The 21,088-nt window shown below is 48.1% G+C and overlaps 1 protein-coding gene across 4 annotated transcripts in view; it reads left to right on the top strand.

Annotated features, from left to right (window-relative positions):
* Positions 1-273: 273 nt before the first annotated feature.
* Positions 274-21,088, top strand: part of PIAS1 (protein inhibitor of activated STAT 1) — a 92,528-nt gene continuing 71,713 nt past the window's right edge. Inside the window, exon 1 of one of the 4 annotated variants that reach the window (XM_090028692.1) lies at positions 274-295. In XM_090028692.1, coding sequence (XP_089884818.1) covers positions 284-295 — 12 coding nt within the window. In that variant the 5' untranslated portion in view covers positions 274-283. Of the gene's footprint in view, positions 296-5,362; positions 5,558-6,506; positions 6,860-21,088 lie in introns of those variants that run through there. The other 3 variants (XM_090028690.1, XM_090028693.1, XM_090028689.1) reach the window with 3 other exon arrangements.

Here is a 21,088-nt window from a genome sequence, read left to right as displayed (position 1 = left end):
TTAGGCAATACAAATATTGTTTGCTGTATGGTGAGTCCCTGAAGAAACGAAGATTTGCATTAACATGTTGATACCGGGCACGGCAAAATCTTTAGGAAACAAATAGATTAGATACCATTCCTATATTAAATAATACTGTAATTGATTCCATCGCATATCACTCAGCTAACATACTCCTAACTGGCTTGGTTGACAGGATTATCTCAAGTTTATTTGTTATAGGAACATCTCTTCTGTTTTGTTTTTTCCAGGGAACCGGTGGTGACTGCTACTTTATTGGTGCATGCTGTATTCGGTAAGTGATGCTGTTATATATATACACACACACACACACATACTAGTCTGCTAATAAATAAATGTATAATAAAGTATTTTTATTTTTACTATAACATATAAATAACAACATATACAATGTAATTAATGTTTAAATCATAGGGGAGTGTAAGCGAATAGTAAGATCAAACACTGGTAATTTCCACTTAAAAAAAAGAAGACTCTAAATGTATTGGAGGCTTTATTTTTTTCTGTATTACCTAGTGCATGCTTGCTGGAAAATTATTGTGAAACTTTATTGCTTTAGAGAAGTAGTTTTATAGAAGAACGGTACAACAAAGTATAGCTCCTTCCAGACTGCTGAGCAGTGTCGTCATCTCCTGTGGCTGAAGTCTTGTCTATACTTGTTTTCTTATTTATCGTGAAGTGAGTTGCTATTTAATTTGAAGTAATGAACATATTTAAAGGCCAGTCTGCTTGCTCTGGAAGCATTTGTTCCAGCATTTGTTCAGTCATTCTACACTGAAATCTATGGAAGCGTTTAGCCCTGGAACAAGTATTTGGGGGAGTAATCAGATGGTCCCTTGGGAATATTTTAACTACCTTGAGCTACTGGTGCAGAAATGGAAAGTTTTTTACCTTCCTAAAACAACCCAGAAAATTGACTTTTAAAGAAACCTAATTGAAAGTGTTGCTTAGATTTAAAAATGTAAGGATTAGAATTCAAGTTGCCTATCCCTGGAGGCAGATGCATGATGCGTTTATGATGGTTTTTAATTACATGGTCACATGCTATTTTTGTCAGAGGGCTCAGGGAGTTATTCAACTTTGTTTGTAGTATCTCTCTGCACCCCTTGCTCTAGAAACTGGAAGATGCATAGTAGTAAGCTCTGCAGAAGGAAAAAGGATGGTCTTGAGACTACCGTGTAAGAGGACTCGGTTCTTTCCCCTTGTCAAAGTCTTTCCCCTTGAAGTAACTCAAAACCTTGGAAGATGGTTATTGAAGGTATGTCTGCATTGCAGTGAGCAGCGGGTTGCTGTATTTTCAGACCTCTGCAGCCCAGCATCAGTAAAGGCTGTACTGTGGCTGTGCCCAGGACCCTGGTAGCTCATGTTGAAGCTTGGCTTGCCATTTTCAATGCTGTTGTCACCGGAGCTACATAAGTTATACCTCCCTATGCTGCAATCCCACCTGCACTTGCAGGGTAGACCTGCCCTAATTGTTACTTGTTTTGGGGTGACAGATATAACACACAGAAACACTGAGCACACACAGAATTGCAACTGATGTTAGCCAGGCTCATAGATGCTCAGCGTCTCTGCAGGAAGGCAATGAGGGCTGGAGAAATTAACAGTTGTGTTAGGTTGGGGGCTGAGAGAAACTTAATTGAAGCTGGTGGGTGTAACAGCTGCTTTCCATTCCCTAAATAAGGGAACAATTAAATACCCCTTTGTTTATACATAGCTGAAACAATATAAGCCCCCACCCAAAACAGAAGCCACATGTAAGGCAGCGCTGCAAGACTGAACTATGTGGGCTGAGGGGCTGTACTGTGGGCTGAATGTAACTGTAAGGAGGGAACTTGACTTTAGCTGCATCTGTGCCTCTGTGGGTGAGAGAGAGAAGAAACAGAAAAACCACAGGAACTCTGAGAAAAGGGGTAGAGAAGCCCTGCAGCGAGAGATCTCTGACAGCATGATGTTGAGAAAAAGCTGAGAGAGATTTTAGGTAAAGTGCTGGCTAGAAAGAGCCTTGGGAATGTGAGCAACGCCCCCCCCCCATTTCCTCCTCATTTTTTAAAAAATTATTTATTTATATATATATTTGGTTTGTTTGTTTTTTTTAAAACCAAAACAGGATTATATCAAACAAATACTTTGCTACAGTAGCATTCAGATTTTTTTTTTGGAAATATCTAAGGTAGCTGGCAACCCACATTATCTGAAGCAGGTTGCTAATTTAAGGGCATGCAGCTTAGCTGGCTGCAATGCCTTTTATGTCATTGGTGCCGCCTGTCCACTCAGTTGGAGCTCATCAGCAGCCTCCTACAGCAGGTAGGAAAAACTGTCTCTTGAAACAAAAGCTGTAGCAAACAGCTGGAGCACCTCAAGGGTTTGTATGCACTTGGTTACTTTACAAGCCATCATCTTTTCATGGAGGGTTAGGAACCCAGCCCAGTGAATAATGCGTATCCTACTCTATTATTATCTCCTACTGGAAAGTACCAGCTCAATCCTCAATTTTTGGCTTGCTCGTCAGGTCAAAAGGGTAATACAGGATGGGATTCAGAAAATTTCAAGTAATCTTGCTTCTGTCACAGATTCCTGGTGTGGTCTCAAGCAAGCAGGCTTGTCTTAGGTTTTCTCATAATGGAGAAAACCTTTTTCTATAGAGGCAAACCCTTGAGTGTTTGAGGAGGCACATGATGAACAGTTTCCTAAAAAAGCTCTTGAAGAAACAAATTTTTGTATTGGATACACCACAGAGGCTCTGAACGTGTCGAGTAAAATTCTGCAGGCAGGTATGGAGTGGTGTTTGTAGTTCCCAGACTGCCGTCCAGCGGAGGATGTTTGGTTTTCCCATGCTTCTGGGCTTTGTTGGTTGCCCAGGGTCCAGGAAGGAATTTCCCCCCCTCTGGCTGCTGCAGGTGTCAGGGTTTTTCTTCTTTTTGTTCTTCACCTTCCTCGGAAGCGGTGAGTGTCGGCTTCAGCCAAGGCTGGGTGCGCAGATGTTGCTCCAGCGGTCCCTGGCTAAAGGGCTGCTTTGCTCAGTGTCAGACTGATCGGATTTGGGATCAGGAAGGGATTTTACCCCACAGTCAGGCTGGCATGGACTCTGTGGAGGGGGGAGTTTCTTTCTCAGCATGGTTCTCTTAGATATCTTGACTTGTATTTTAATAAATAGCTAGTGCTCATGCAGTGGCAGGACACAAATGGTACCCTCATCTCCCTGCTTCACCTGTAGCAAGCATAGGGTCTTCTTGATGTTTTGGAGCACTGCCTAGTAGCTGTGCAAGAAAGTAATTTTTTTTCCCCCCAGTTCTGTTTGGAATAGGCCAGGTGGATACTTGTGTAATATAGTTTAGCCAGGGATGATTCTGTCTTGGGCAGGGGACGGACTAAATAACCTCCTGAGGCTTAGTCCACCTCCACTCCCCCTCTTCTATGGTTCTGTGAATTTACTGGATTATAAAGACAAAATATCTAACAGGTTTCCCCTTCTGTTCTATGATCGCTGCTCATCCTATGCACTGGATGAGGCGGGGGCCATTTGGGAATAATCATCTGTCATGTATGTAATTAATATCATAAAGCACAGGCATAAGGGAACTAAGCGGAGGTTGCATGCACAACCTAAATTCTGGTATTTTAAGTTAACAGGAGGTTTACTAAGGCTGCTAAAAGATCCCAACTTTCATATACAAGTGGCGTGGAAAACTCAGGATCTTTCTGACTCCAGCCGTTATCCTTTCTCTTACCAAAAGGAAGATCAGACGCAACCATCCAAATGCAGCGGTCCCTTCAGCCTCACAATAGATGCTAAGGCATCCCTTGTTCGTCTTGTCTTTGGAGAGGAGGAAAGAAAAATAGTCGTTTGTCTTGTACGTGCTACAAAAATCAGGGTGGTTTTGTTTCTTTTAGTAATACTTCAGTGCAGAAAAAAGCTTGCGTATCTCCCCCCCCCACCCTGTGTCGGAGCAGAGCATACGTATGCCAACTCCTTTACAACTTCTGTGGGAGGGCACCTGTGCTGGTAGTCTGCCTACTGGTGCTGCAGTTTTCATGACACAGGCTGAGCCCCCTGCTAGATGAGCGCCGTGGCTAGGGGCGCTTGGCAGTCCTGCTCGCCCACCCAGCCTCCAGGAACCAGAAAGGAGATGCTTTTTGGGGTTTTATTTCCAAAAAGCTGCTAGCTCTCGCCACACAAACTCTTTAGGACCTTCCCTACCTCATAAGCTTTTTAAATGTTAGGAGTTAACACTTTTTTACAGTCTCAAGCACTAGATAAAAGCCTTGCATGGACACAGGTGTGTGCATGCAGTGGGACATCTTGTTAGAAAGCCAACATCTTCAGTTTATCACGGGGTTGCTGGGCTAGACCGCTGTGTTCGACGTGCAAAATTATGCATGCATGCACACCTATTCTTTTTTTTTTTTCCTCCTTTCTTCAGCCATGGCTGTGGGAAGAGTACCTCAAGAGCCCTGGCATTGCAACGGGGATCTCCCAACGAAAAAGGCCTCTCTTTCCCCAGGAATTGAGGGTAGAGGCGCACCTTCTTGTGCAACTAAATACGATTATCTCTCTCGAAGATGATGGGTTGAGCACAAGCTTTCATGAAGGCGACTTCATGGCTCGGGGTGCTGATGGTGGGGTGTTGGGGATTGCTAGCTAGTGGCAGGGTAAAAAAGGGGGGATTTGTGGCACAAGTTGCAGCTTCCCCGCCATCCGGCCCTGGCATGCCAGTCTCTTGCAGGTCGGGGTTGCAGGGGTGCCCCCTGTGATGGGTGGGTGGATAGGTAGGTGCATGTTTTGGGGGGTCCCTTGATGCCGTGCGGACGGGGTAGAGCCTGCAGGCACAGAGAGGCGCTCGGCCCAAGCCCCGGTGGGACGGGCCGGCGTTTCTTTTGGAAAAGAGGAGGCACGTGCGTGTGTGCCTCTGCTTGTCGTGTGTGCACACTGTCACTTGTGGGGGGTGAACACAGTGGGAGAGTATGTACACTGGGCGTGGGGGGTGTATGCATTTGCACTTGTGTGGGGGTGTGTGTACTGGATGCGAGAGGGTGTGTGCACTGGATGGGGAGGTATGTGGGGGGCTGTGTAGGTGCACTGGCACTTGGGGGTGTAAACTGGATGGGGAGGGGTGTGTGTGGGGGGTGTATGCATTGGCACTTAGGGTGTGCACTGATATGGGGAGGTGTGTGGGAGTGTGTGCACACTGGGGGCGTGCACTGGCACGTGGGGGGCGTGCATTGGCTGTGGGGAGGTGTGTGCACTTGTGTGGGGTGTACACACGGGCACTTGTGTGGAGGACGTGTGCGCACGGGCACTTGAGGGGTGCACACTGGGCGGGGGGGGTGTAGGGTGTACGCACTGGCACTCGCGTGTGCGTGTGAGCGCGTGTGCTCACAGCCCCGGGAGAGCCCCGCCCGCGCGCCCGCGGGGGGGGCAAGATGGCGCCGCGATTCAAACGCAGCGCGCGGAGGCCCCGCCCCCGGCCCCGCCTCGCGGGTTCACTGCGCCTGCGCGCCGAGCGGCAAGATGGCGGACAGTGCGGAACTGAAGGTAAAGCGCAGCTCCAATTCCCGGCCCGAGCCGACCCCGGCCCCGGCTCTGCCCCGGGGCCGCGGGCTGCTCCCCCGCCACAGCCTCTGAGCAGCCTCCTCGGGCCGGCCCGGCCGCGGTCGCGCCCCCGCGCTGGGGGGTTGCTCCCGGGGGCTCCCTCCTCGCCGCCGCCGCCCTGCCCCTGCCTCGGCACCAACCCCCCAGCCCCTCCGCTGGGGACTTGCACCGGGTTTCCCCGCTCCCGACTTGAAGCTTTGAACCTCCGCGCAGTCCCGAGCAGTGACTCCCTCCCCTGTGTCCAGCAGCCCCCTCCCTCTTCTCCCCCTATCCTAAATGTTGCAAAATGTCTTGCATTATTATTTACTGTTATTATAATATTATTTCCCCCGGTCCAGCTCCATGTCCAGGTTATCCCCCTGCGTGTGTTTGGGGTCGTAGGGATGGCATGCGGGGCTGTGTACACGCAACGATTGGCGATTTCCACCCCCCCCCCCAACAGGTCCTGCTTGTTTCCTCTGCTACCTTTTTTTGTTTTTTGTTTCAAGTCCTATTGCTGGAGACCATAAGAAACCCCCCGGGTTTTTTTGGCCCGCTCCCCTCCCAAATCTCTTTCCAGATGATAATTGTGTTGAGATGGAGATTTTTTTTTTTTTTTTTTTGTAGTTTTTGTGCCGTAGCTACAATAATGCTTGGCTGCCGTCTAGCTGCGTGGCACTTGGCTTTGGGGGATGTATTTAGCAGATGATTTTCAGCTTGTCTGATTTAAAAGGTTTGGGGGGTGGGGGAATTACCTGGCACCCATGAGCAAGGAGCTAATACTTGTGGGGTTGTGAGTTTTTTGTTTTTTGTTTTTTTGTTTTTTGTTTTTTTTGGGGTGGGGGGTGGTTTTGTTTTTGGCAGGGTATTAGTGGAGTCAAGGGGCAGTGCGGAAAGGGGAGCGGGGTGGGATGGTGACCAACGCTGTCAAGGGTATTGATCACTGGCCGTCTGAAATTCGAATCTCTCCTTCCTTGCCATCCCAGAGCCTCTTGCCTCTGCGTACTTGGGGGAGGGGAGGGGAAAGCTGCATCTTGACGGCATCTCCTGCTCCTTCCTCAAGCGTTCAACTCGCCTTCCCCTTATCAGTTGCTGCTCCGTGTTTTGTATGTGCCTCAGTTCCCTCCCCGTCCCTGCTGTCGACCTCCTCGTGCCTGCTCCTTCAGCTGCCGCTCTGCTTTTCCCCAAGCAGTGGGGATGGTTTCTTACCGGTTGCGCTGCCGCCTTCGGGGCTCTGAAGCTGGACGTGAAACGGTCAGCTGTCTTGTGAGTGTTATGCTCTCCCTGCGTCAGAAGATGACCGGCGCTGGCGCACTGAAAATCTGCAGATTTAGGACAGTCCTCCGAGTGCGCAGTTGAAGAGCAGGTGTAACTTTGCCTCTTGTGCGCTAAGATCAAGTGTCTGAAGTCCTAAGTTGAGCACCTGGGATGGAGGATGCTCGCCGGTTGTTGTGCCGTACGTGGTGTTTAGAAGGGTTGAGTTCTGCCTGCTCAGTTGATACAGTTTTTGAAACGATTGAGTTTCGCTCGGTCTATGTGATTTGACCTGGAGCACAAAATGTATTCATTTAAACAAGAAAAACCAAAACCTTGAAAGTGTAGTATTTTCATAGATCAAGGGGCTGGAGCCATCCATTTAGTGTGCAGGCTTTCCCGCTGCCCAGACGGCATGTACTGTTCAGATTCTGGATTCCCCTTTTCAAATGAGCACAGAAACTGAAGCCAAGTGCTGGAGATGTCATGTCTGCTACCTGAGCTGAAGTTGGGTTAGACCTCACTTGTTGGCTCACCTGTGAAGACCCATTACTTCAAGTACTGGATGGGGTGAAAGCTTTGTAGGGAATAGGCAGTTAACAGCAAGTGCTGTGATTTCTCTAAGGAAAAAAGGGCTTCCCCTGTGTGTGCATGCACACACATACTCTCTGGATTTGTAAGGTAAAATGGGATTTTACATGTGGGGGCTGGAAATTCACAACAGAACAAGAAACGCTTTTAAGTATGTTGCTTGTGAAGTAAAATAATAGGTTCTTTTACTATTTTAATAGTCTCAGGCAAGAGCTTTGGTCTTTTCTGGCCCTAAGACTAATGAAAGGGCCATCAATGGTTTTAAAATCTGGTGAGTTTATGGGGAGAGAGAGAAAAGCCAAGTTTAAACAGTTGCAAGTTTCTGCCCTTGCCTTAGCAAGGTAAAATTGGCAAATAAGAGAACATGTCTAGAGGTGGTGGTTTTGTAGTATCTTTATACAGAAACTAGAGGGGGAAACTCACCTTGATTAGGCATGTACTGCTGTTAAATATACGGAGTAAGGGGGAAAAAAAATTTTTTTTAAAATTGTACCCAATGAGAGAGAATTACAAAAATGTGAATATGGGCACAAGTGGAAAGCATAAATTTTAAGGTTCCAGGATGAACCAAGACCTGTTTTTGTTCCTATAATTGTATAGCAAGGTGACTTGTTTTTTTGGAATTCAGTTCTCTGTTTACTTCCCTAGATCTATAGGCTGTGATGCACATGAATTTTTCTTTTCCTAATTGCTACCCCTCTCTAATTGCATACAGGCACTAATTTATCTCAAGGTAAGTTATTTAAAGCTCTTTCTAATTGGAGGGAGTATACTTGTATGTTGTTGTTTTTTTTTTTTTAACCTCTCCTTCAGTCTTTCTTGCATCTCTTTTAGGCTGGCTATTAAAATATTGTGATCTCTGCTCTATACTTATGTCTCTTGGAAATCATTGCACAGTTTGGGATAATCAATTGTTATACGTGGATCAAAGAATAAAAATAGCTTGTACTTAAGTATTGTCATTCTTGATACCATCCTAAGAAGCTGGTTTGGAAAACATGCTGGGAGGTTTCCTCCTTTGTTCTCTCTCATTTTAAGAAAGTGCCTTGGGGGATTAAAGAGATCCCTGGTGTGTTTCTTGTTAGATACAATTTCCAGTTTAAGAAAAGTGAACTGAGAGTTTGAGTGAAAATACATAATAGTACTTCTGCACAACAGTGTTTAGATAAAACTGTTTTTATGTTTCAACTTTCGCATAGGTAATACTTTCCCCATATAGGTAAGGAAGCCACTATGTCACTGTATTGAAAACCCATTAATATTACGGCTTTGAAGTGGTAGTAAGAGGAGGTTTAAGTGTGACAGACTTCCTGTTATGAGAAAAGTGCAGCATTGAAGTTGCATTAGATGTTGTCAGGATCACTGGTGATGACTGTAAGCGTTCTTTAGTGTTAGTTGGAATTTTACCCTTGTGGTGGGGCTTTTTTGTACCAAACCTTTTTTCAATATTTTGTTTGGACTGTGCACTTCTGTGCTCTAGAGCAAATGATGATCAGGCTGTCATTCTTTTCACTTTCATATCTGTAATCCTGAACATCAGTGTAAGCTTTTTGGTATATTTAGGCTAGGTATCCACTTTTAAGTATTTACTTTCACATTACAACTGCAGAAATGGAGTGAATAAAATGGGAAGTTGTGCAACATTGTCCAGCTGTAAAAGTCCAACCCCTTGCCACTTCTCTATTGCCAATAAAATTTAAATTGCATTTTGTGTGCACATAAATACAGTGCATACACTTAGTTGTGAAGGGTTTATGCTTCACTAGTGCCCCTCTTAAGCCTTTTTTGCAGGGATGTAGGAGCGGCATTCTTTATTCGTGGACACTTGAGTGGAAGATGAAAGATGTAAGAACAGTTGTCTAATAAATGCTGATGAGTTATTTCATGCATTCCCAGTTTGTTTCCTTTCTCACTGTACAGGCAAAGCATTTAAAATAGATACGTCTTCAAAAGTTGGAAGCCAAGAAATAGGCGGGTAATGGACAGTTAATTTAGCCTTTTTCTCTTGGTCCCCTTCCCCTTGATTCGGAGGACAGACAGAGGTTTGGCATATTCTGTAATTATGTGGGGTAGATATGCCAGGGCATCTTCTGGGCATCATACACAGTATGTGAGTCTGGAAAACCTCAATGGAAGGCAGAAATGTTCTCATGCCCAAACAGCAACTTGGCTGTATGTTAGTCTCTTACTTCAGGTGTGAGATTGGACCTCTGCCTCTTATTTTCCGTGTAAGAAGTATATACACGCTTGTCGCTACTCCTGTTTAACCTAGTGGATTTAATTCTTGCAGCCTGTTCTTGTACAGCCAGGCATTTTAAACATTTCTCTTTTAGCACAATTGCAGTACAGAACAGTCTTCCAAACCATGGTGGCTCAAGTTTTTTCCATGTCACCATTCTGAAATACCCCAGCTTTCTCCAGTCCCTCTGAGCAATTATTCTCTCCATGTCCCTTAAGTATCTCTTGTAATCCCTGTTGATTGCAGTAATGCTTATGAGTGAGTCCATAGCAGAAACCCAAGGTTAATCAGCTAGTGAACTCCAACATGCTGCTGCATGGACCTTGCTGAGACTATTGAATTCAGGGTAATTGTACCTTTCTTGCTGGGCATGAGGATTTTAAAAGGGTATTTTGTGGGGGGAGAGAGAGCATGTTGGGAGATGAGGGAGCAAGACCCCAGAGGGTTTGTGGCCATGAAAGGAGTTAAGATCTCTTGATACTTGTCTTTCACCTCACAATATTGGTATTCAGGTCTTTGGCTCTGTTTGTAGGGAGATTTCTTTTCTGCACATAAACTTGTATTGGAAATGTCTCAGAAGGTATTTACTTTGGCTGCTTCTGCTGCCTACACTTCAGGCGCTGTGGATCCAATTGAAGCCTTTCTGGGGTGCTTTTCTGAAGGAAGACTTCGCTGCATCTCCCTGGTTAAAAGGAAATCAAGGCCTTGGGAGACTAATAAGGATAATGATGAGCATGAACATGACTTTGTGTCAAAAAGCTGTTGCCGTGTATCCTGCACATCTTTCAAGTCCAGATGCTTGAACTAATGCTGTCTGTTGTGAATACTAACCTGGTCTCTGATTGCTGTAGGCACATCTGCAGGGAAACTTTTTGCTCTCTTTCTTTTGGAAGAATGCATGTGGCTGGCTACTGTGACAAAAGTTCAAACGACCGATAGTCCCAAAGAATACTCTTGATAAAACTCAAGATTTCTGTTGACTGTCTCAGGCATTGCACTGTTCATTGCTGTCACCGTTCCAGTGCTGTGTAGGCTAAACTAATATGGGGAGCTTTAGCTTTACTCTTTTTTTTTAGGGAAATGCTTGGTTATATAAAACTTTCATGTCAAAAAGCATTTTCTAACAAATTTAGTTTTTTTGTTTTTGTTTTTTTTTTCCTGGAAGGAAAAGAAACCAAAAGTCTCTGTAACAAGTGGATTCCTTTTAGTAAAGGACTATTTAGGTTAGTAAAGGACTATTTAGGTCATTTGAAGTAGAAAAATAATAAAATAGTATGGCTTGCTTGAAGCTTTTGAAGTGCCTGTTGACTTTGGAACTTCAATCAGTGTTGTCACTACAAGTCAATGAGCATTGCTTTCTGCCTCAAACATGAATACAGTCACTGCCAAAAAAAAAAAAAATTGGCCACTGCAGCTAAGGTTGTCTAAATGCTGTCTTGGGCCATTCCCCAACGTAGACTACTTTAAACTTTTACATTTCTGAAAATAAGGTAATACAGCGGTTGGGTCATATTTCCCAAGCTGTGGCTCAGCATGTTTGCTTTGCCCCTTCAAGTTGGCAGGAGCTGCTGGGACCAGATGTAACCTGACAAACGCATTCAGGACCATCGTTGATCTTCATAATCTCTTGCTTACTTCCCACCTGTCAGGTACAACTTTACTTATGCAGGAGTTTTATAGCAATCTGCCAGTTCTTGTACGGACATCTGAGGAGAGGCGGAGAGAGACAGCGCCATGTTATCCACCTCCTGAATTTTAAGCTGTAATCAAGCCCCTCGTATCTTTTGGCTCCAAAATCTAAATGTTCAAATATAATAAACATCTTTGTCCATGTCATTTTTAGCACTGCAGAGTGGTGAGCCACTTTGTAACACTGGGGGAGGGGGTGAGTGCTGTGGGATGTGTAAAGCCCCATTCCTGGAGTGATAAATATCCCTGTTCTCTGTTTCGGGGATAATAGGGGGCTGCTCCTTTGTTCCCCTACTCCCATATAAGCTTGTCAGTGAGGCAGCTAAGGTAGAGGGGCTGCCCCTGGCTGCTTCACTGCCTGCCAGTTGCTGTTCAGGAGGGTGGGTGGGGTGTGCCTTGTCTGCTCAGCCTTGCTCCCACTGATTACAACTCCCTGCATCAGGTGGTCTCCCCCTGCTTCATCAGTAGTTGGTACTAGCCCCTCTAGCTGTTACAGGGTGGCTACAGTCTAGGTTGTGACTGTGTGTGTGTGGTGTGATTGATTGATTTATTTTTCAGATGGTGCAAAATTACCTAATTAGATCACTTAATGGCCATCTAAAATCAAGCTATGCAGCTACCCCTGAAGCAGTCAAATGGTATTAAATTTACAACATTCATAGATCGGTGTCTAATCCCAAAATCTCATAGGAAAGAAGAACAGCAGCTGATAGAGCTGCTCACGAGCTTTTGGCAGTAGCAAGAGCTGATCTGTGGTCTCGGGCCTCCCGAGAGCTGTTGCTGCAACCGTGGCTGAGCAGGGCAGCGGCAGTGGCAGCTCTAGAACAGCCTTGGTGGGCGCAGACCTGCAGGCTGTTGGGGAGATAATCGCTCTCCCTTCTTCCTCATTTGGGGGTGGGGAAGAACAGCAGAGCACTTCGGGGTGCTAGGGGTTGGAGAGACCTCCTCCCCCAGTGCTCCCTGTAACTGTTCCTGTGTTAGATGTGGTGCTACAGAAGGTAGGGCTACAACAACATTCCTGTTCAAAATAGGAGCTGTTTTTGTGGTGGATCTCCCAATTGTGGCAAGTCTGTCCTCTTTATAGTACTACAGGCAGCACTGTCCCTAGGGCTGTGCAGGACCGGGGGCGGGGTGGCGGCGAGTGGATGGTGCTGGCAGTGCTCGGTTGCGGTTGTAGGAGAGCTGGTGGTGGCTGCCTGTATGGCAGTGTCCACAGGGCCTGGGGCGCTTGCCCCAATTTGCCCCCCACTAGGGACAGCTCTGACTACGGACGGCCTGAATGTGCGCACGCTTGCTTGTAGCATGATAAGGGTATATATAGCATTACAAAAGTAACATGCACATCCACACATGACTAGTAAGGCCCCATGTTGCTTCTGCTTGGTGATGTTTCACTAAGTATGTGAATAAAATAGGAGACTAACTGCAAATGTTTTACTTTTTCTGACGTGTGTGAAAGGGCTGTATAGTCTTAAAGGAAAAAAAAATAGTCTGGAAGGGACCTTGGGAGGTCATCTAATCCAGTTTCCTGCTTTTTGGGGGGAGGGGATCACCCCTGTTTAAACCATTTGTCTAATCTGTTTTTAAAGCTTTCAAGGATGGATGTTACCTAGAGGTTAGGAAATCTTCCAGTGCTGAATCACCCTCCTACCTGAGTCTTTTTTTAAATTTCTCTTGTTGCAACTCTAGGCTGTTACTGCTTATCCTGTCCCTTCCCCTGGGCCAAAGGGAATAGGCCGTCACCATCCTCTTTTTATAACTACCCTCTAAGTATTTTGAATGTTGTTATGAAATTGCCCCCCCCCCCGGGGTACCTGTTCTCTAAAGAACTAAATTTTGCTTCTTTCAGCTTCTTTGGAAGTCACGTTTCCTAGACCTGTAATCATTTTTTGTTGCTCTGTGCTGTTCTCTTGCTATCTTATTGACAGTTTTTCCTTGAAGTGCAGTACCCAAAACTGAACACAAAGCACAATTCTTCTAACTATTTAGCTGGTTTATTAAAAGATACCTCATTTACCCTAAGAAGTGTCTGCCTAAATCCTATCCAAAGTCTCTGAACTCCTCTACTGCATGGTGCCATATACAAATTGGCTAACTGTACTCAATCCCATCTTCTAAATCACTAATGAAAATACTAAACCCCAGTTGATACCTCCTCCTAATTGGGCTTTGAGTCATTGATGGAACATGATCCTCAAACATGATGATCCACGAGCCCCTTGTGTGTCCACTAAACTGTATTTTCTTAGCTTATTAACAAGACTATTGTGGGAGATGATCAAAAGTCTTAAAAGCTGAGGTGTATCACATTCACTGCCCTTGCTCCCTGCCCAAGGCTACAATGGCTGTCCCTCGGTGATAGTAGGAAATCAGGTTGGTTGAGCATGACCAGCATCTGCATCATCATTCACACATGGCCATGCATTATTAATCTGTGCTACTGCCAGTCTGTAGGCATATCTCGGAGTGGCACGGTGCGCTGTTCGGGTGACACGGCACCATGTCCTAAGACCAAGGATAAGTAGGTGTTACCACCTGGCTAATTAAGTTTCCCCTGAACTTGACTATTATCTTACTTGCGGGACAAGAAAATGAATAAACATGGATAAATTAAATAAAAGTGTGGTTTCAAGGAAGATGTTTATATCTGTTCAAAACCTTCTTGCTGTTAGGCACATGGGTGATAGGGTGTTCTGAGACAGTGTCTTTCTAATGGGAAGTTTTGCTCAGCTGTGACTTTGGAGGTCAAAACTGCTCTTTCGTATTACTGCCTTCCCTTAGGGCTAGACCTTCTAAAGAAGCCCCTTTGCAGCCATAGCAGGAAGGGAGCTGGGAGTACAAATGTGCACTCCAGAAATATGGCCACAAACTCCTCCATGACTGTTTCAGGCTGGACATAAGGAAGAACTTCTTTACTGTCTGAGCCCCCAAGGTTTGGAATAGATAGCTGCTAGAGGTGGTTCAAGCACCTACTTTGAACACCTTCAAGGGACATTTGGATGCTTATCTTGCTGGGATCCTATGATCCCTGCTGAGTTCCTGGCCCTGGGCAAGGTGCTGGACTGGGAAATCTTCTGAAGTCCCTTCCAGCCCTAATGTCTATGAACTGAGGTCAGGACTTACATTGGGACTCGCATTCTTTTCTGCCTGTAAGATGCTTAAGTGATACTTATGTCTAAAGAAGAGGTTCCCAACCCCAGGTCCCGACCCAAATGAGGGTCATGGGTGCAATTTGGCAGCGCTGCACAGAAAAGATGAGCTGTGCTGCATGCCTGCAGCTCTCCTGTGCCACCAGCAGGGTGCTGAGGCTCAGGGGCAACAAGCAGGGGCTCAGTAGGGGCAGGTCCTGTCAGACCAACCTGGTAGCCTTCTACAATCTGGTCACAAAATCATTGGATGCAGGTGTTGCAGTGGATGTAGTCTTTCTGGACTTCAGGAAGGCCTTTGACACTATCTCCCACCCCATTCTCATTTAAAAGACTAGGTGACTGTGGCATTGATGCCTACACAGTCAGATGGGTTGCAAATTGGCTGAGGGGCCGCACCCAGGGAGTGGTGGTGGGTGGGTCATATTTGACCTGGAGGGATGCAGGCAGTGGGGTCCCCCAGGGCTCAGTCCTTGCGTCTGCACTGTTTAATTTCTTTATTAGCGACTTGGACAAGGGGCTGAAAAGCACCCTGTTCAAATTTGATGACGACACAAAAGATCTGGGGCAAGGTGGGCACGCTAGAAGGGAGGGACAGGGTACAGCTGGACCTGGACAGGTTACAGGGGTGGGCGAATGAGACTAGGCTGGGATTCAATATGGACAAGTGCAGGGTGCTGCGGTTGGGCAGGAAGAACCAGTAGCATACCTACAGGCTGGGGAACTCCCTTCTTGAAAGCACGGTGGCAGAAAGATGTTGGAGTCATTATTATCGATTTCAAAATGAGCATGGGCTGCCAGTGTGAGGACAGTCAGGAAGGCCAACCATACCTTGTTGTGCATCCACAGATGCATCACAAGTAGAGCCAGGGAGGTGATCCTCCCCCTCTGTGTGACACTGGTCAGGCCGCAGCTGGAGGACTGCGTCCAGTTCTGGGCGTTGCACTTCAGGAGGGATGTGGACAGCATGGAGAGGGTCCAGAGGAGGCCACTCGCATGATCAGGGGACAACAGGGCAGGCCCTATGAGGAGAGGCTACAGGACCTGAACCTGTTCAGCCTCCACAAGAGAAAGAGGAGAGGGGACCTAGTGGCTATCTACAAACTTACCAGGTGGGACCATCGGGGAATGGGAGAGACCCTGTTTCCCCCGAGCACTACCGGGAGTAACAAGGAATAATGGCTATAAGTTGTTTGAGATTAGGTTCAGGCTGGACATTAGAAGACACTATTTCACAGTCGGGGCGGCTAGGATCTGGAACCAACTTCCAAGAGAAGTGGTGCTGGCTCCTACCCTGGGGGTCTTTAAAAGGAGGCTTGATAACTACCTGGCTGGGGTCATATGAGCTCAGTATGCACTCCTGCCCAGGGCAGGGGGTCAGACTTGATGATCTACTTGGGTCCTCTCCGACTCTACATCTATGAATCTATGAACTGTCGCTGCTGCTGCCACCACCACCACACTCCCCTCCCAGCATTGGTACAAGAAAAAAAGGTTGGGAACCACTGCTCTAAGGGGCGCATCTGAGACGTTAAGCAGAATTCTGTTCTGTAAAAGCACTAAGACATCTAGATCTGGTACACGTCTCTGTTTCTGGCCTGGGAAGATACTGAGATGATGGAACTGGTCGATACTGTGTCGTTGGAAGCGTTCCAGAACAGCCCCTGACTTGTCCACCTGCGCCTATTCCCCCTTGCGTTTCAGTAACGTCGAGGAAATGTGAGAGCTCTGTGTAGCCCTTGATTGAATAGAAAATAAAACCCCCGCACTCGGTGGCTGTTTAAACTTCATACGATGTTTTGCTCCGAACCTAGTGGTTGGGACACCTTCCCTGGGGCGGGGAGACTAGATCTCTTGGCTGTGCCCAGCCGGGACTCTTAAGCAACGTATCCCAGTTCCCTGGCAAGTGTTCAGGCTGAGGGCCTTTCTGCCCTTCCTCCTGCTGAAGCTGGGCAAGAAGGACTGTAGCAGTCACAGGGCCAAAAGGTGAACATGTAGGAGGGAACCAGCTTCTTTCTGGGGTGGGAGGGAGCGTGGGTTCTGGCCTGGCAGTTAAATTGTTTAAAACTCCTGCACCCCTTCTTTATTTTTTAATCTAATGGCTCTTAGTGTAGCTCTGCTCATGTAAAACTACACCCTATCCTGTCTACAGTAGGGTTTTAATATGTTGGCTATTCCCTTGTGAATGTGTGCTTAATTTTCCTCGTATAGGAGAATGGTGTGTGTGTGTGTGCTGCGAGTGGGACTTCTGACCCCAGGCAGTGCCCCAAGTTCAAGAAGTCCCTGTCTCTCGGGGCACAACATTATAAATGTGCCAAGCTAACTGTGAACATGGTTCAAATCTTGGACTTCTGAATCTAAAATCTTGAGCTCCTGCTGTCTGAGGTCACAGAGCTCTTGTTTTCACCGGTTGTATACCAGGCTCATCCATAGGTTTATAGATGTCAGGCCTGTAAAGAGATCCTCCAAGTCTCTTTTGGTCATGGTGCTAGTGACTGTCGCACTGCCGAGCCTATAAGTATGATGTGGGTTTTCTCCCAAGGTGGAGCACCTTGCATTTCTGTGTTGAATTTCATCAGGTTTTGCTCTGCCCACCTCGCGAGCCTGTCCAGGTCAATCTTGCTGAGGTCCAGGTGCTACTTGAATGGTACATGGGTAAGTTATGTTCTCTGGTGTGCATCCTAGGTGTGTTTTCCTGTACAGAGCCAGGCAGGGCCTCCATTTAAGTGTTGCCTTCTCACCGTGGAATCTGTCCCTGTCTCTCTTTTGGATAGACACCTTTTTGCTGTGAGTGATTGCGCATGCTGCAAAGTCAACCGTGTCTGGGCAGAGCCAAGTCTTTGTTCTGGAACTGGACAGATTCAGCCCACGAGTGGATTTTTATCTAGCCTGCAAAGCTGGGATATTGGCAGCAATTTGGTGGCAGGGGAGTTGACAATGAGGCATTCGTTTGCCTGTGGCATGGCAGCTGGGTCAGAAACGGTGGCCTGCCTTTGGCTGGAGCTCTGTTATTTTGGTCTGCCACTCCTAAAAGGCTGCCAGCCCCTGCTCTGGAACCCTTACGGCATACTGCCAGATGGTGCTCGCAACCCATTATGTTTTCTTGAGATGCTGGCTCTACACTTAGGCCTCCAAATCAGTGCTGTGGCCCTCCCAGGCACTCTGCTGCTTGCTGCCAGCTCTCTGAACTACTCAGTTAACCCCTTCAGGAGGGCAGGCTTTGCAAAGTAATTCATTTACAGTTAATTGTGCTAACTCTGGCTCTTTTAGAGCAGCATGTCTTTGCAAAGTATGGTCCTTGGAGCATGTAATTAAGAATAGCCTTTGGCCCTCTTCTGTGCCATGTGTCCAGAATTATGCAGTCTGAGTCTCCAGCACACGAACCCCATGTGAAGAGCCCATTTGTCTCCTGTGCTAGGCTAGTCGCTTGCTAGCTTTTTGATTTTTATCGTCATCTTCAGGGTGGTCCACAGGATGGCCCAGCAGGGCAGGGTCTGGAACCAGTGGTCTGCTCAAGGTCATTATCGAATCATAGAAAATGAGGGTTGGCAGGGACCTGAGGAGGTCGCATCTAGGCCAGCCCCCTGCTCCAAAGTAGGACCAACCCCAACTAGATCATCCCAGCCAAGGTTTTGTGTAGATGGGTCTTAAACACCTCCAAGGATGGAGATTCATAGTTTCATAATTAGTAGGGTCGGAAGGGACCTGAGCAGATCATCTAGTCTGACCCCCTGCCATGGCAGGAAAGAGTACTGGGGTCAAACGACCCCAGCAAGATGTTCATCCAACCTCCTCTTAAACACCCCCAGGGTAGGAGCCAGCACCACTTCTCTTGGAAGTTGGTTCCAGACCCTAGCCGCCCTGACCGTGAAGTCGCGCCTTCTGATGTGTAGCCTAAATCTCCCCTCTGCCAGCTTGTGACTCTTTTATTCCTGGTCACTCCTGGCGGTGCTTGGGGGAACAGGGACTCCCCCAATGCCTGCTGATCCCCCCCTGACTAATTTGTAGCAGGCCACTAAATCCCCCCTCAGCCTTCTCTTGTGGAGGCCGAACAGGTTCAGGTCCTGTCACCTCTCCTCGTAGGGCCTGCCCTGCTGCCCCCGGATCATGCGAGTGGCCTCCTCTGGACCCTCTCCATGCTGTCCACATCCCTCTTGAAGTGTGGCGCCCAGACCTGGACGCAGGACTCCAGCTGCGGCCTAACGAGTGCCGCACACAGGGGGAGGATCACCTCCTTGGCCCTGCTCGAGATACATCCATGGATGCAGGACAAGGTGCGGTTGGCCTTCCTGACTGCCTCCCCACACTGCCGGCCCATGTTCATCTTGGAGTCAGTGATGACCCCCAGATCCTTTTCTGCCTCTGCACTGCCGAGAAGGGAGTTCCCCAGCCTGTAGGTATGGTGCTGGCTCTTCCTTCCCAGGTGCAGCGCTGTGCACTTGTCAGTATTGAATCCCATCCTGTTCTCATCCACCCACCCCTGTAACCTGTCTAGGTCTGATTTACAGCCTATTCCTCCCTTCTAGCGTGCCCACATCCCCTCAACATCTTAGTGTCATCAGCAGATTTGAACATGTGCTTTTTACCCCCTCGTCCCAGTCCTTGATGAAGATGTTGACCAGTGCAGGCCTGAGGACCGAGCCCTGGGGGACCCCACTGCCCACGTCCTTCCAGGTCGAACATGACCTGTCCACCACCACTCTGGGTGCGGCCCTCCCGCCTGTTGGCGACACATCTGACTGTGTGGGTGTCTACACCACAGCCCCCCAGTTTCATAATGAGAAGGGGATGAGAGACAGTGTTGAAGGTCTTCCGAAAGTCCAGGAAGACGATGTCCACTGCTACACCTGCGTCTAAGGATTTGGTGACCTGGTCGTAGAGGCCACCAGGTTGGTCTGACAAGACCTGCCGCTGATGAACCCATGTTGTTTGCCCCTAAGCATGATTCCCCCCGGCCCCTCATGGACATGCGCCAGGATAAGTCTCTCAGAAAGCCTGCCTAGGATCGAGGTAAGACTAACTGGCCTATGGTTCCCTGGGTCCTCCTTCCTCCCCTTTTTGAAGGTGGGAACCACGCTGGCCCTCTTCCAGTCCTCTGGCCCCACACCAGAGCACCACGAGTGCTCGTACAGCCGTGCCGGGGTCCCGCAATGACCTCTGCTAATTCCCTCAGCACTCGGGGGTGGAGATCGTCCGGACCCGCTGATTTAAATACGTCCAGTCCCTCCAGACGTCCCCTGACTAGATCCTCCCTGACCCTCGGCCTGGGTGCGCCACCTCTGGGGCCTGATCTGGTCCCTGCTCAAGAAAATGGAGGCAAAGAAATAGTTAAATACGTTAGCTTTGTCGTCTGCTGCGATGACCAAATTTCCTAGTGTGTGCTGCAGGGGCCCCACTTTACCCGGTACCTTCTTTTTACCCCCTTTGTATTTAAAAAAGGACTACTTGTCCTTGATCTGGGAAGCTAGTCCCAGTCCCATCTCTGCCTTGGCCTTCCTGGCTGCCCCCCTGCAACCCCGAGTGTAGTCCTCCCTGCCATCGGGTGTGCGCCTCCCTTTTAGCTAGGCGACATTCCCGGATGCTGTTGGTGAGCCATGGGGGCTTGTGTGCTCTCCTGCTCCCTTTGATCCGTGTTGGGATTACCTCCCTTTGGGCTTGGAGGATTGTCTCCTTAAGGAGCGACCGCTCTCCTTGGACACCCGGCTCCCCTCCCCTCCGGGACCTCAGTGCTTCCCTGACTATTCTCCTTAGCTCATTTGAAGTTTGCCCTCCTAAAATCTAGGGACTGCTGCCTTGCTGCAGGCCTTTGCCACCTTGCGCTGGATGGTGAATCCCAGCAGGCGAAGATCGCTGTCGCCCAGGTGGTCGAGCACCCGCAGCCCCCTCACCAGGTCGTCACCCGTGGCCAGCACCAGGTCCAACAAGGCATCTCCCCTGGTGGGGCTGTGCACCTCCTGGGTTAGATGGAGGCCCTGCATTTGGGCTAGGGACCTACGTGAGCGGTCAGACCTGGCTGACTGCTCCTCCCAGCAGATGTCTGGGAGGTTCAGGTTACCCATGATGACCACGTCCTTTGACCTAGCTACCTCCGTGAGCTGACTTAAGCATTCCTGGTCAAGCTCTTCCCCGTGGTCGGGAAGTCTGTAGTAGATCCCACCGTTAAGTCTCTTTCCCCCTGACTGCCTTGTATCCTAACCCAGAGCACTTCGTGTGCCCCCCTCTGACTCTGTGCTACCTGGTGAGGATGTGTATTCCTCCTTAATGTAGAGCACCACAGCCCTGCCTTTCCTCCCTGGAGATTCCTCCACCACCTCTCTGGGTAGCCTCTTTTAGTTTTTTACTACCTTCCTTATGAGAGTTTTTCCTCTTGCTTCCTCTTGCTGCAACTTCAGGCACTTGCTCCTTGTCCTGTCACCTGCCCCCACTGAGAACAGTCCAGCTCCATCCCCTTTGGAACCACCCCGCAGGTAGATAAGGGCTATTCAATCCCCTCTCAGTTTTTTCTTCCGCCTAAATAAGCCCAGTTCTCTCAGCCTCTTCTCACAAGCCCTCCGCTGGGCTCTTTTCAATTTGTCC

Source organism: Crocodylus siamensis, chromosome 15 (assembly GCF_052110815.1).
Source record: "Crocodylus siamensis isolate JL-2025a chromosome 15, ASM5211081v1, whole genome shotgun sequence".
NCBI lineage: Eukaryota > Metazoa > Chordata > Crocodylia > Crocodylidae > Crocodylus > Crocodylus siamensis.
Note: the sequence above shows the minus strand (reverse complement) of the source record. Positions and strands in the feature narration are given on the sequence as shown.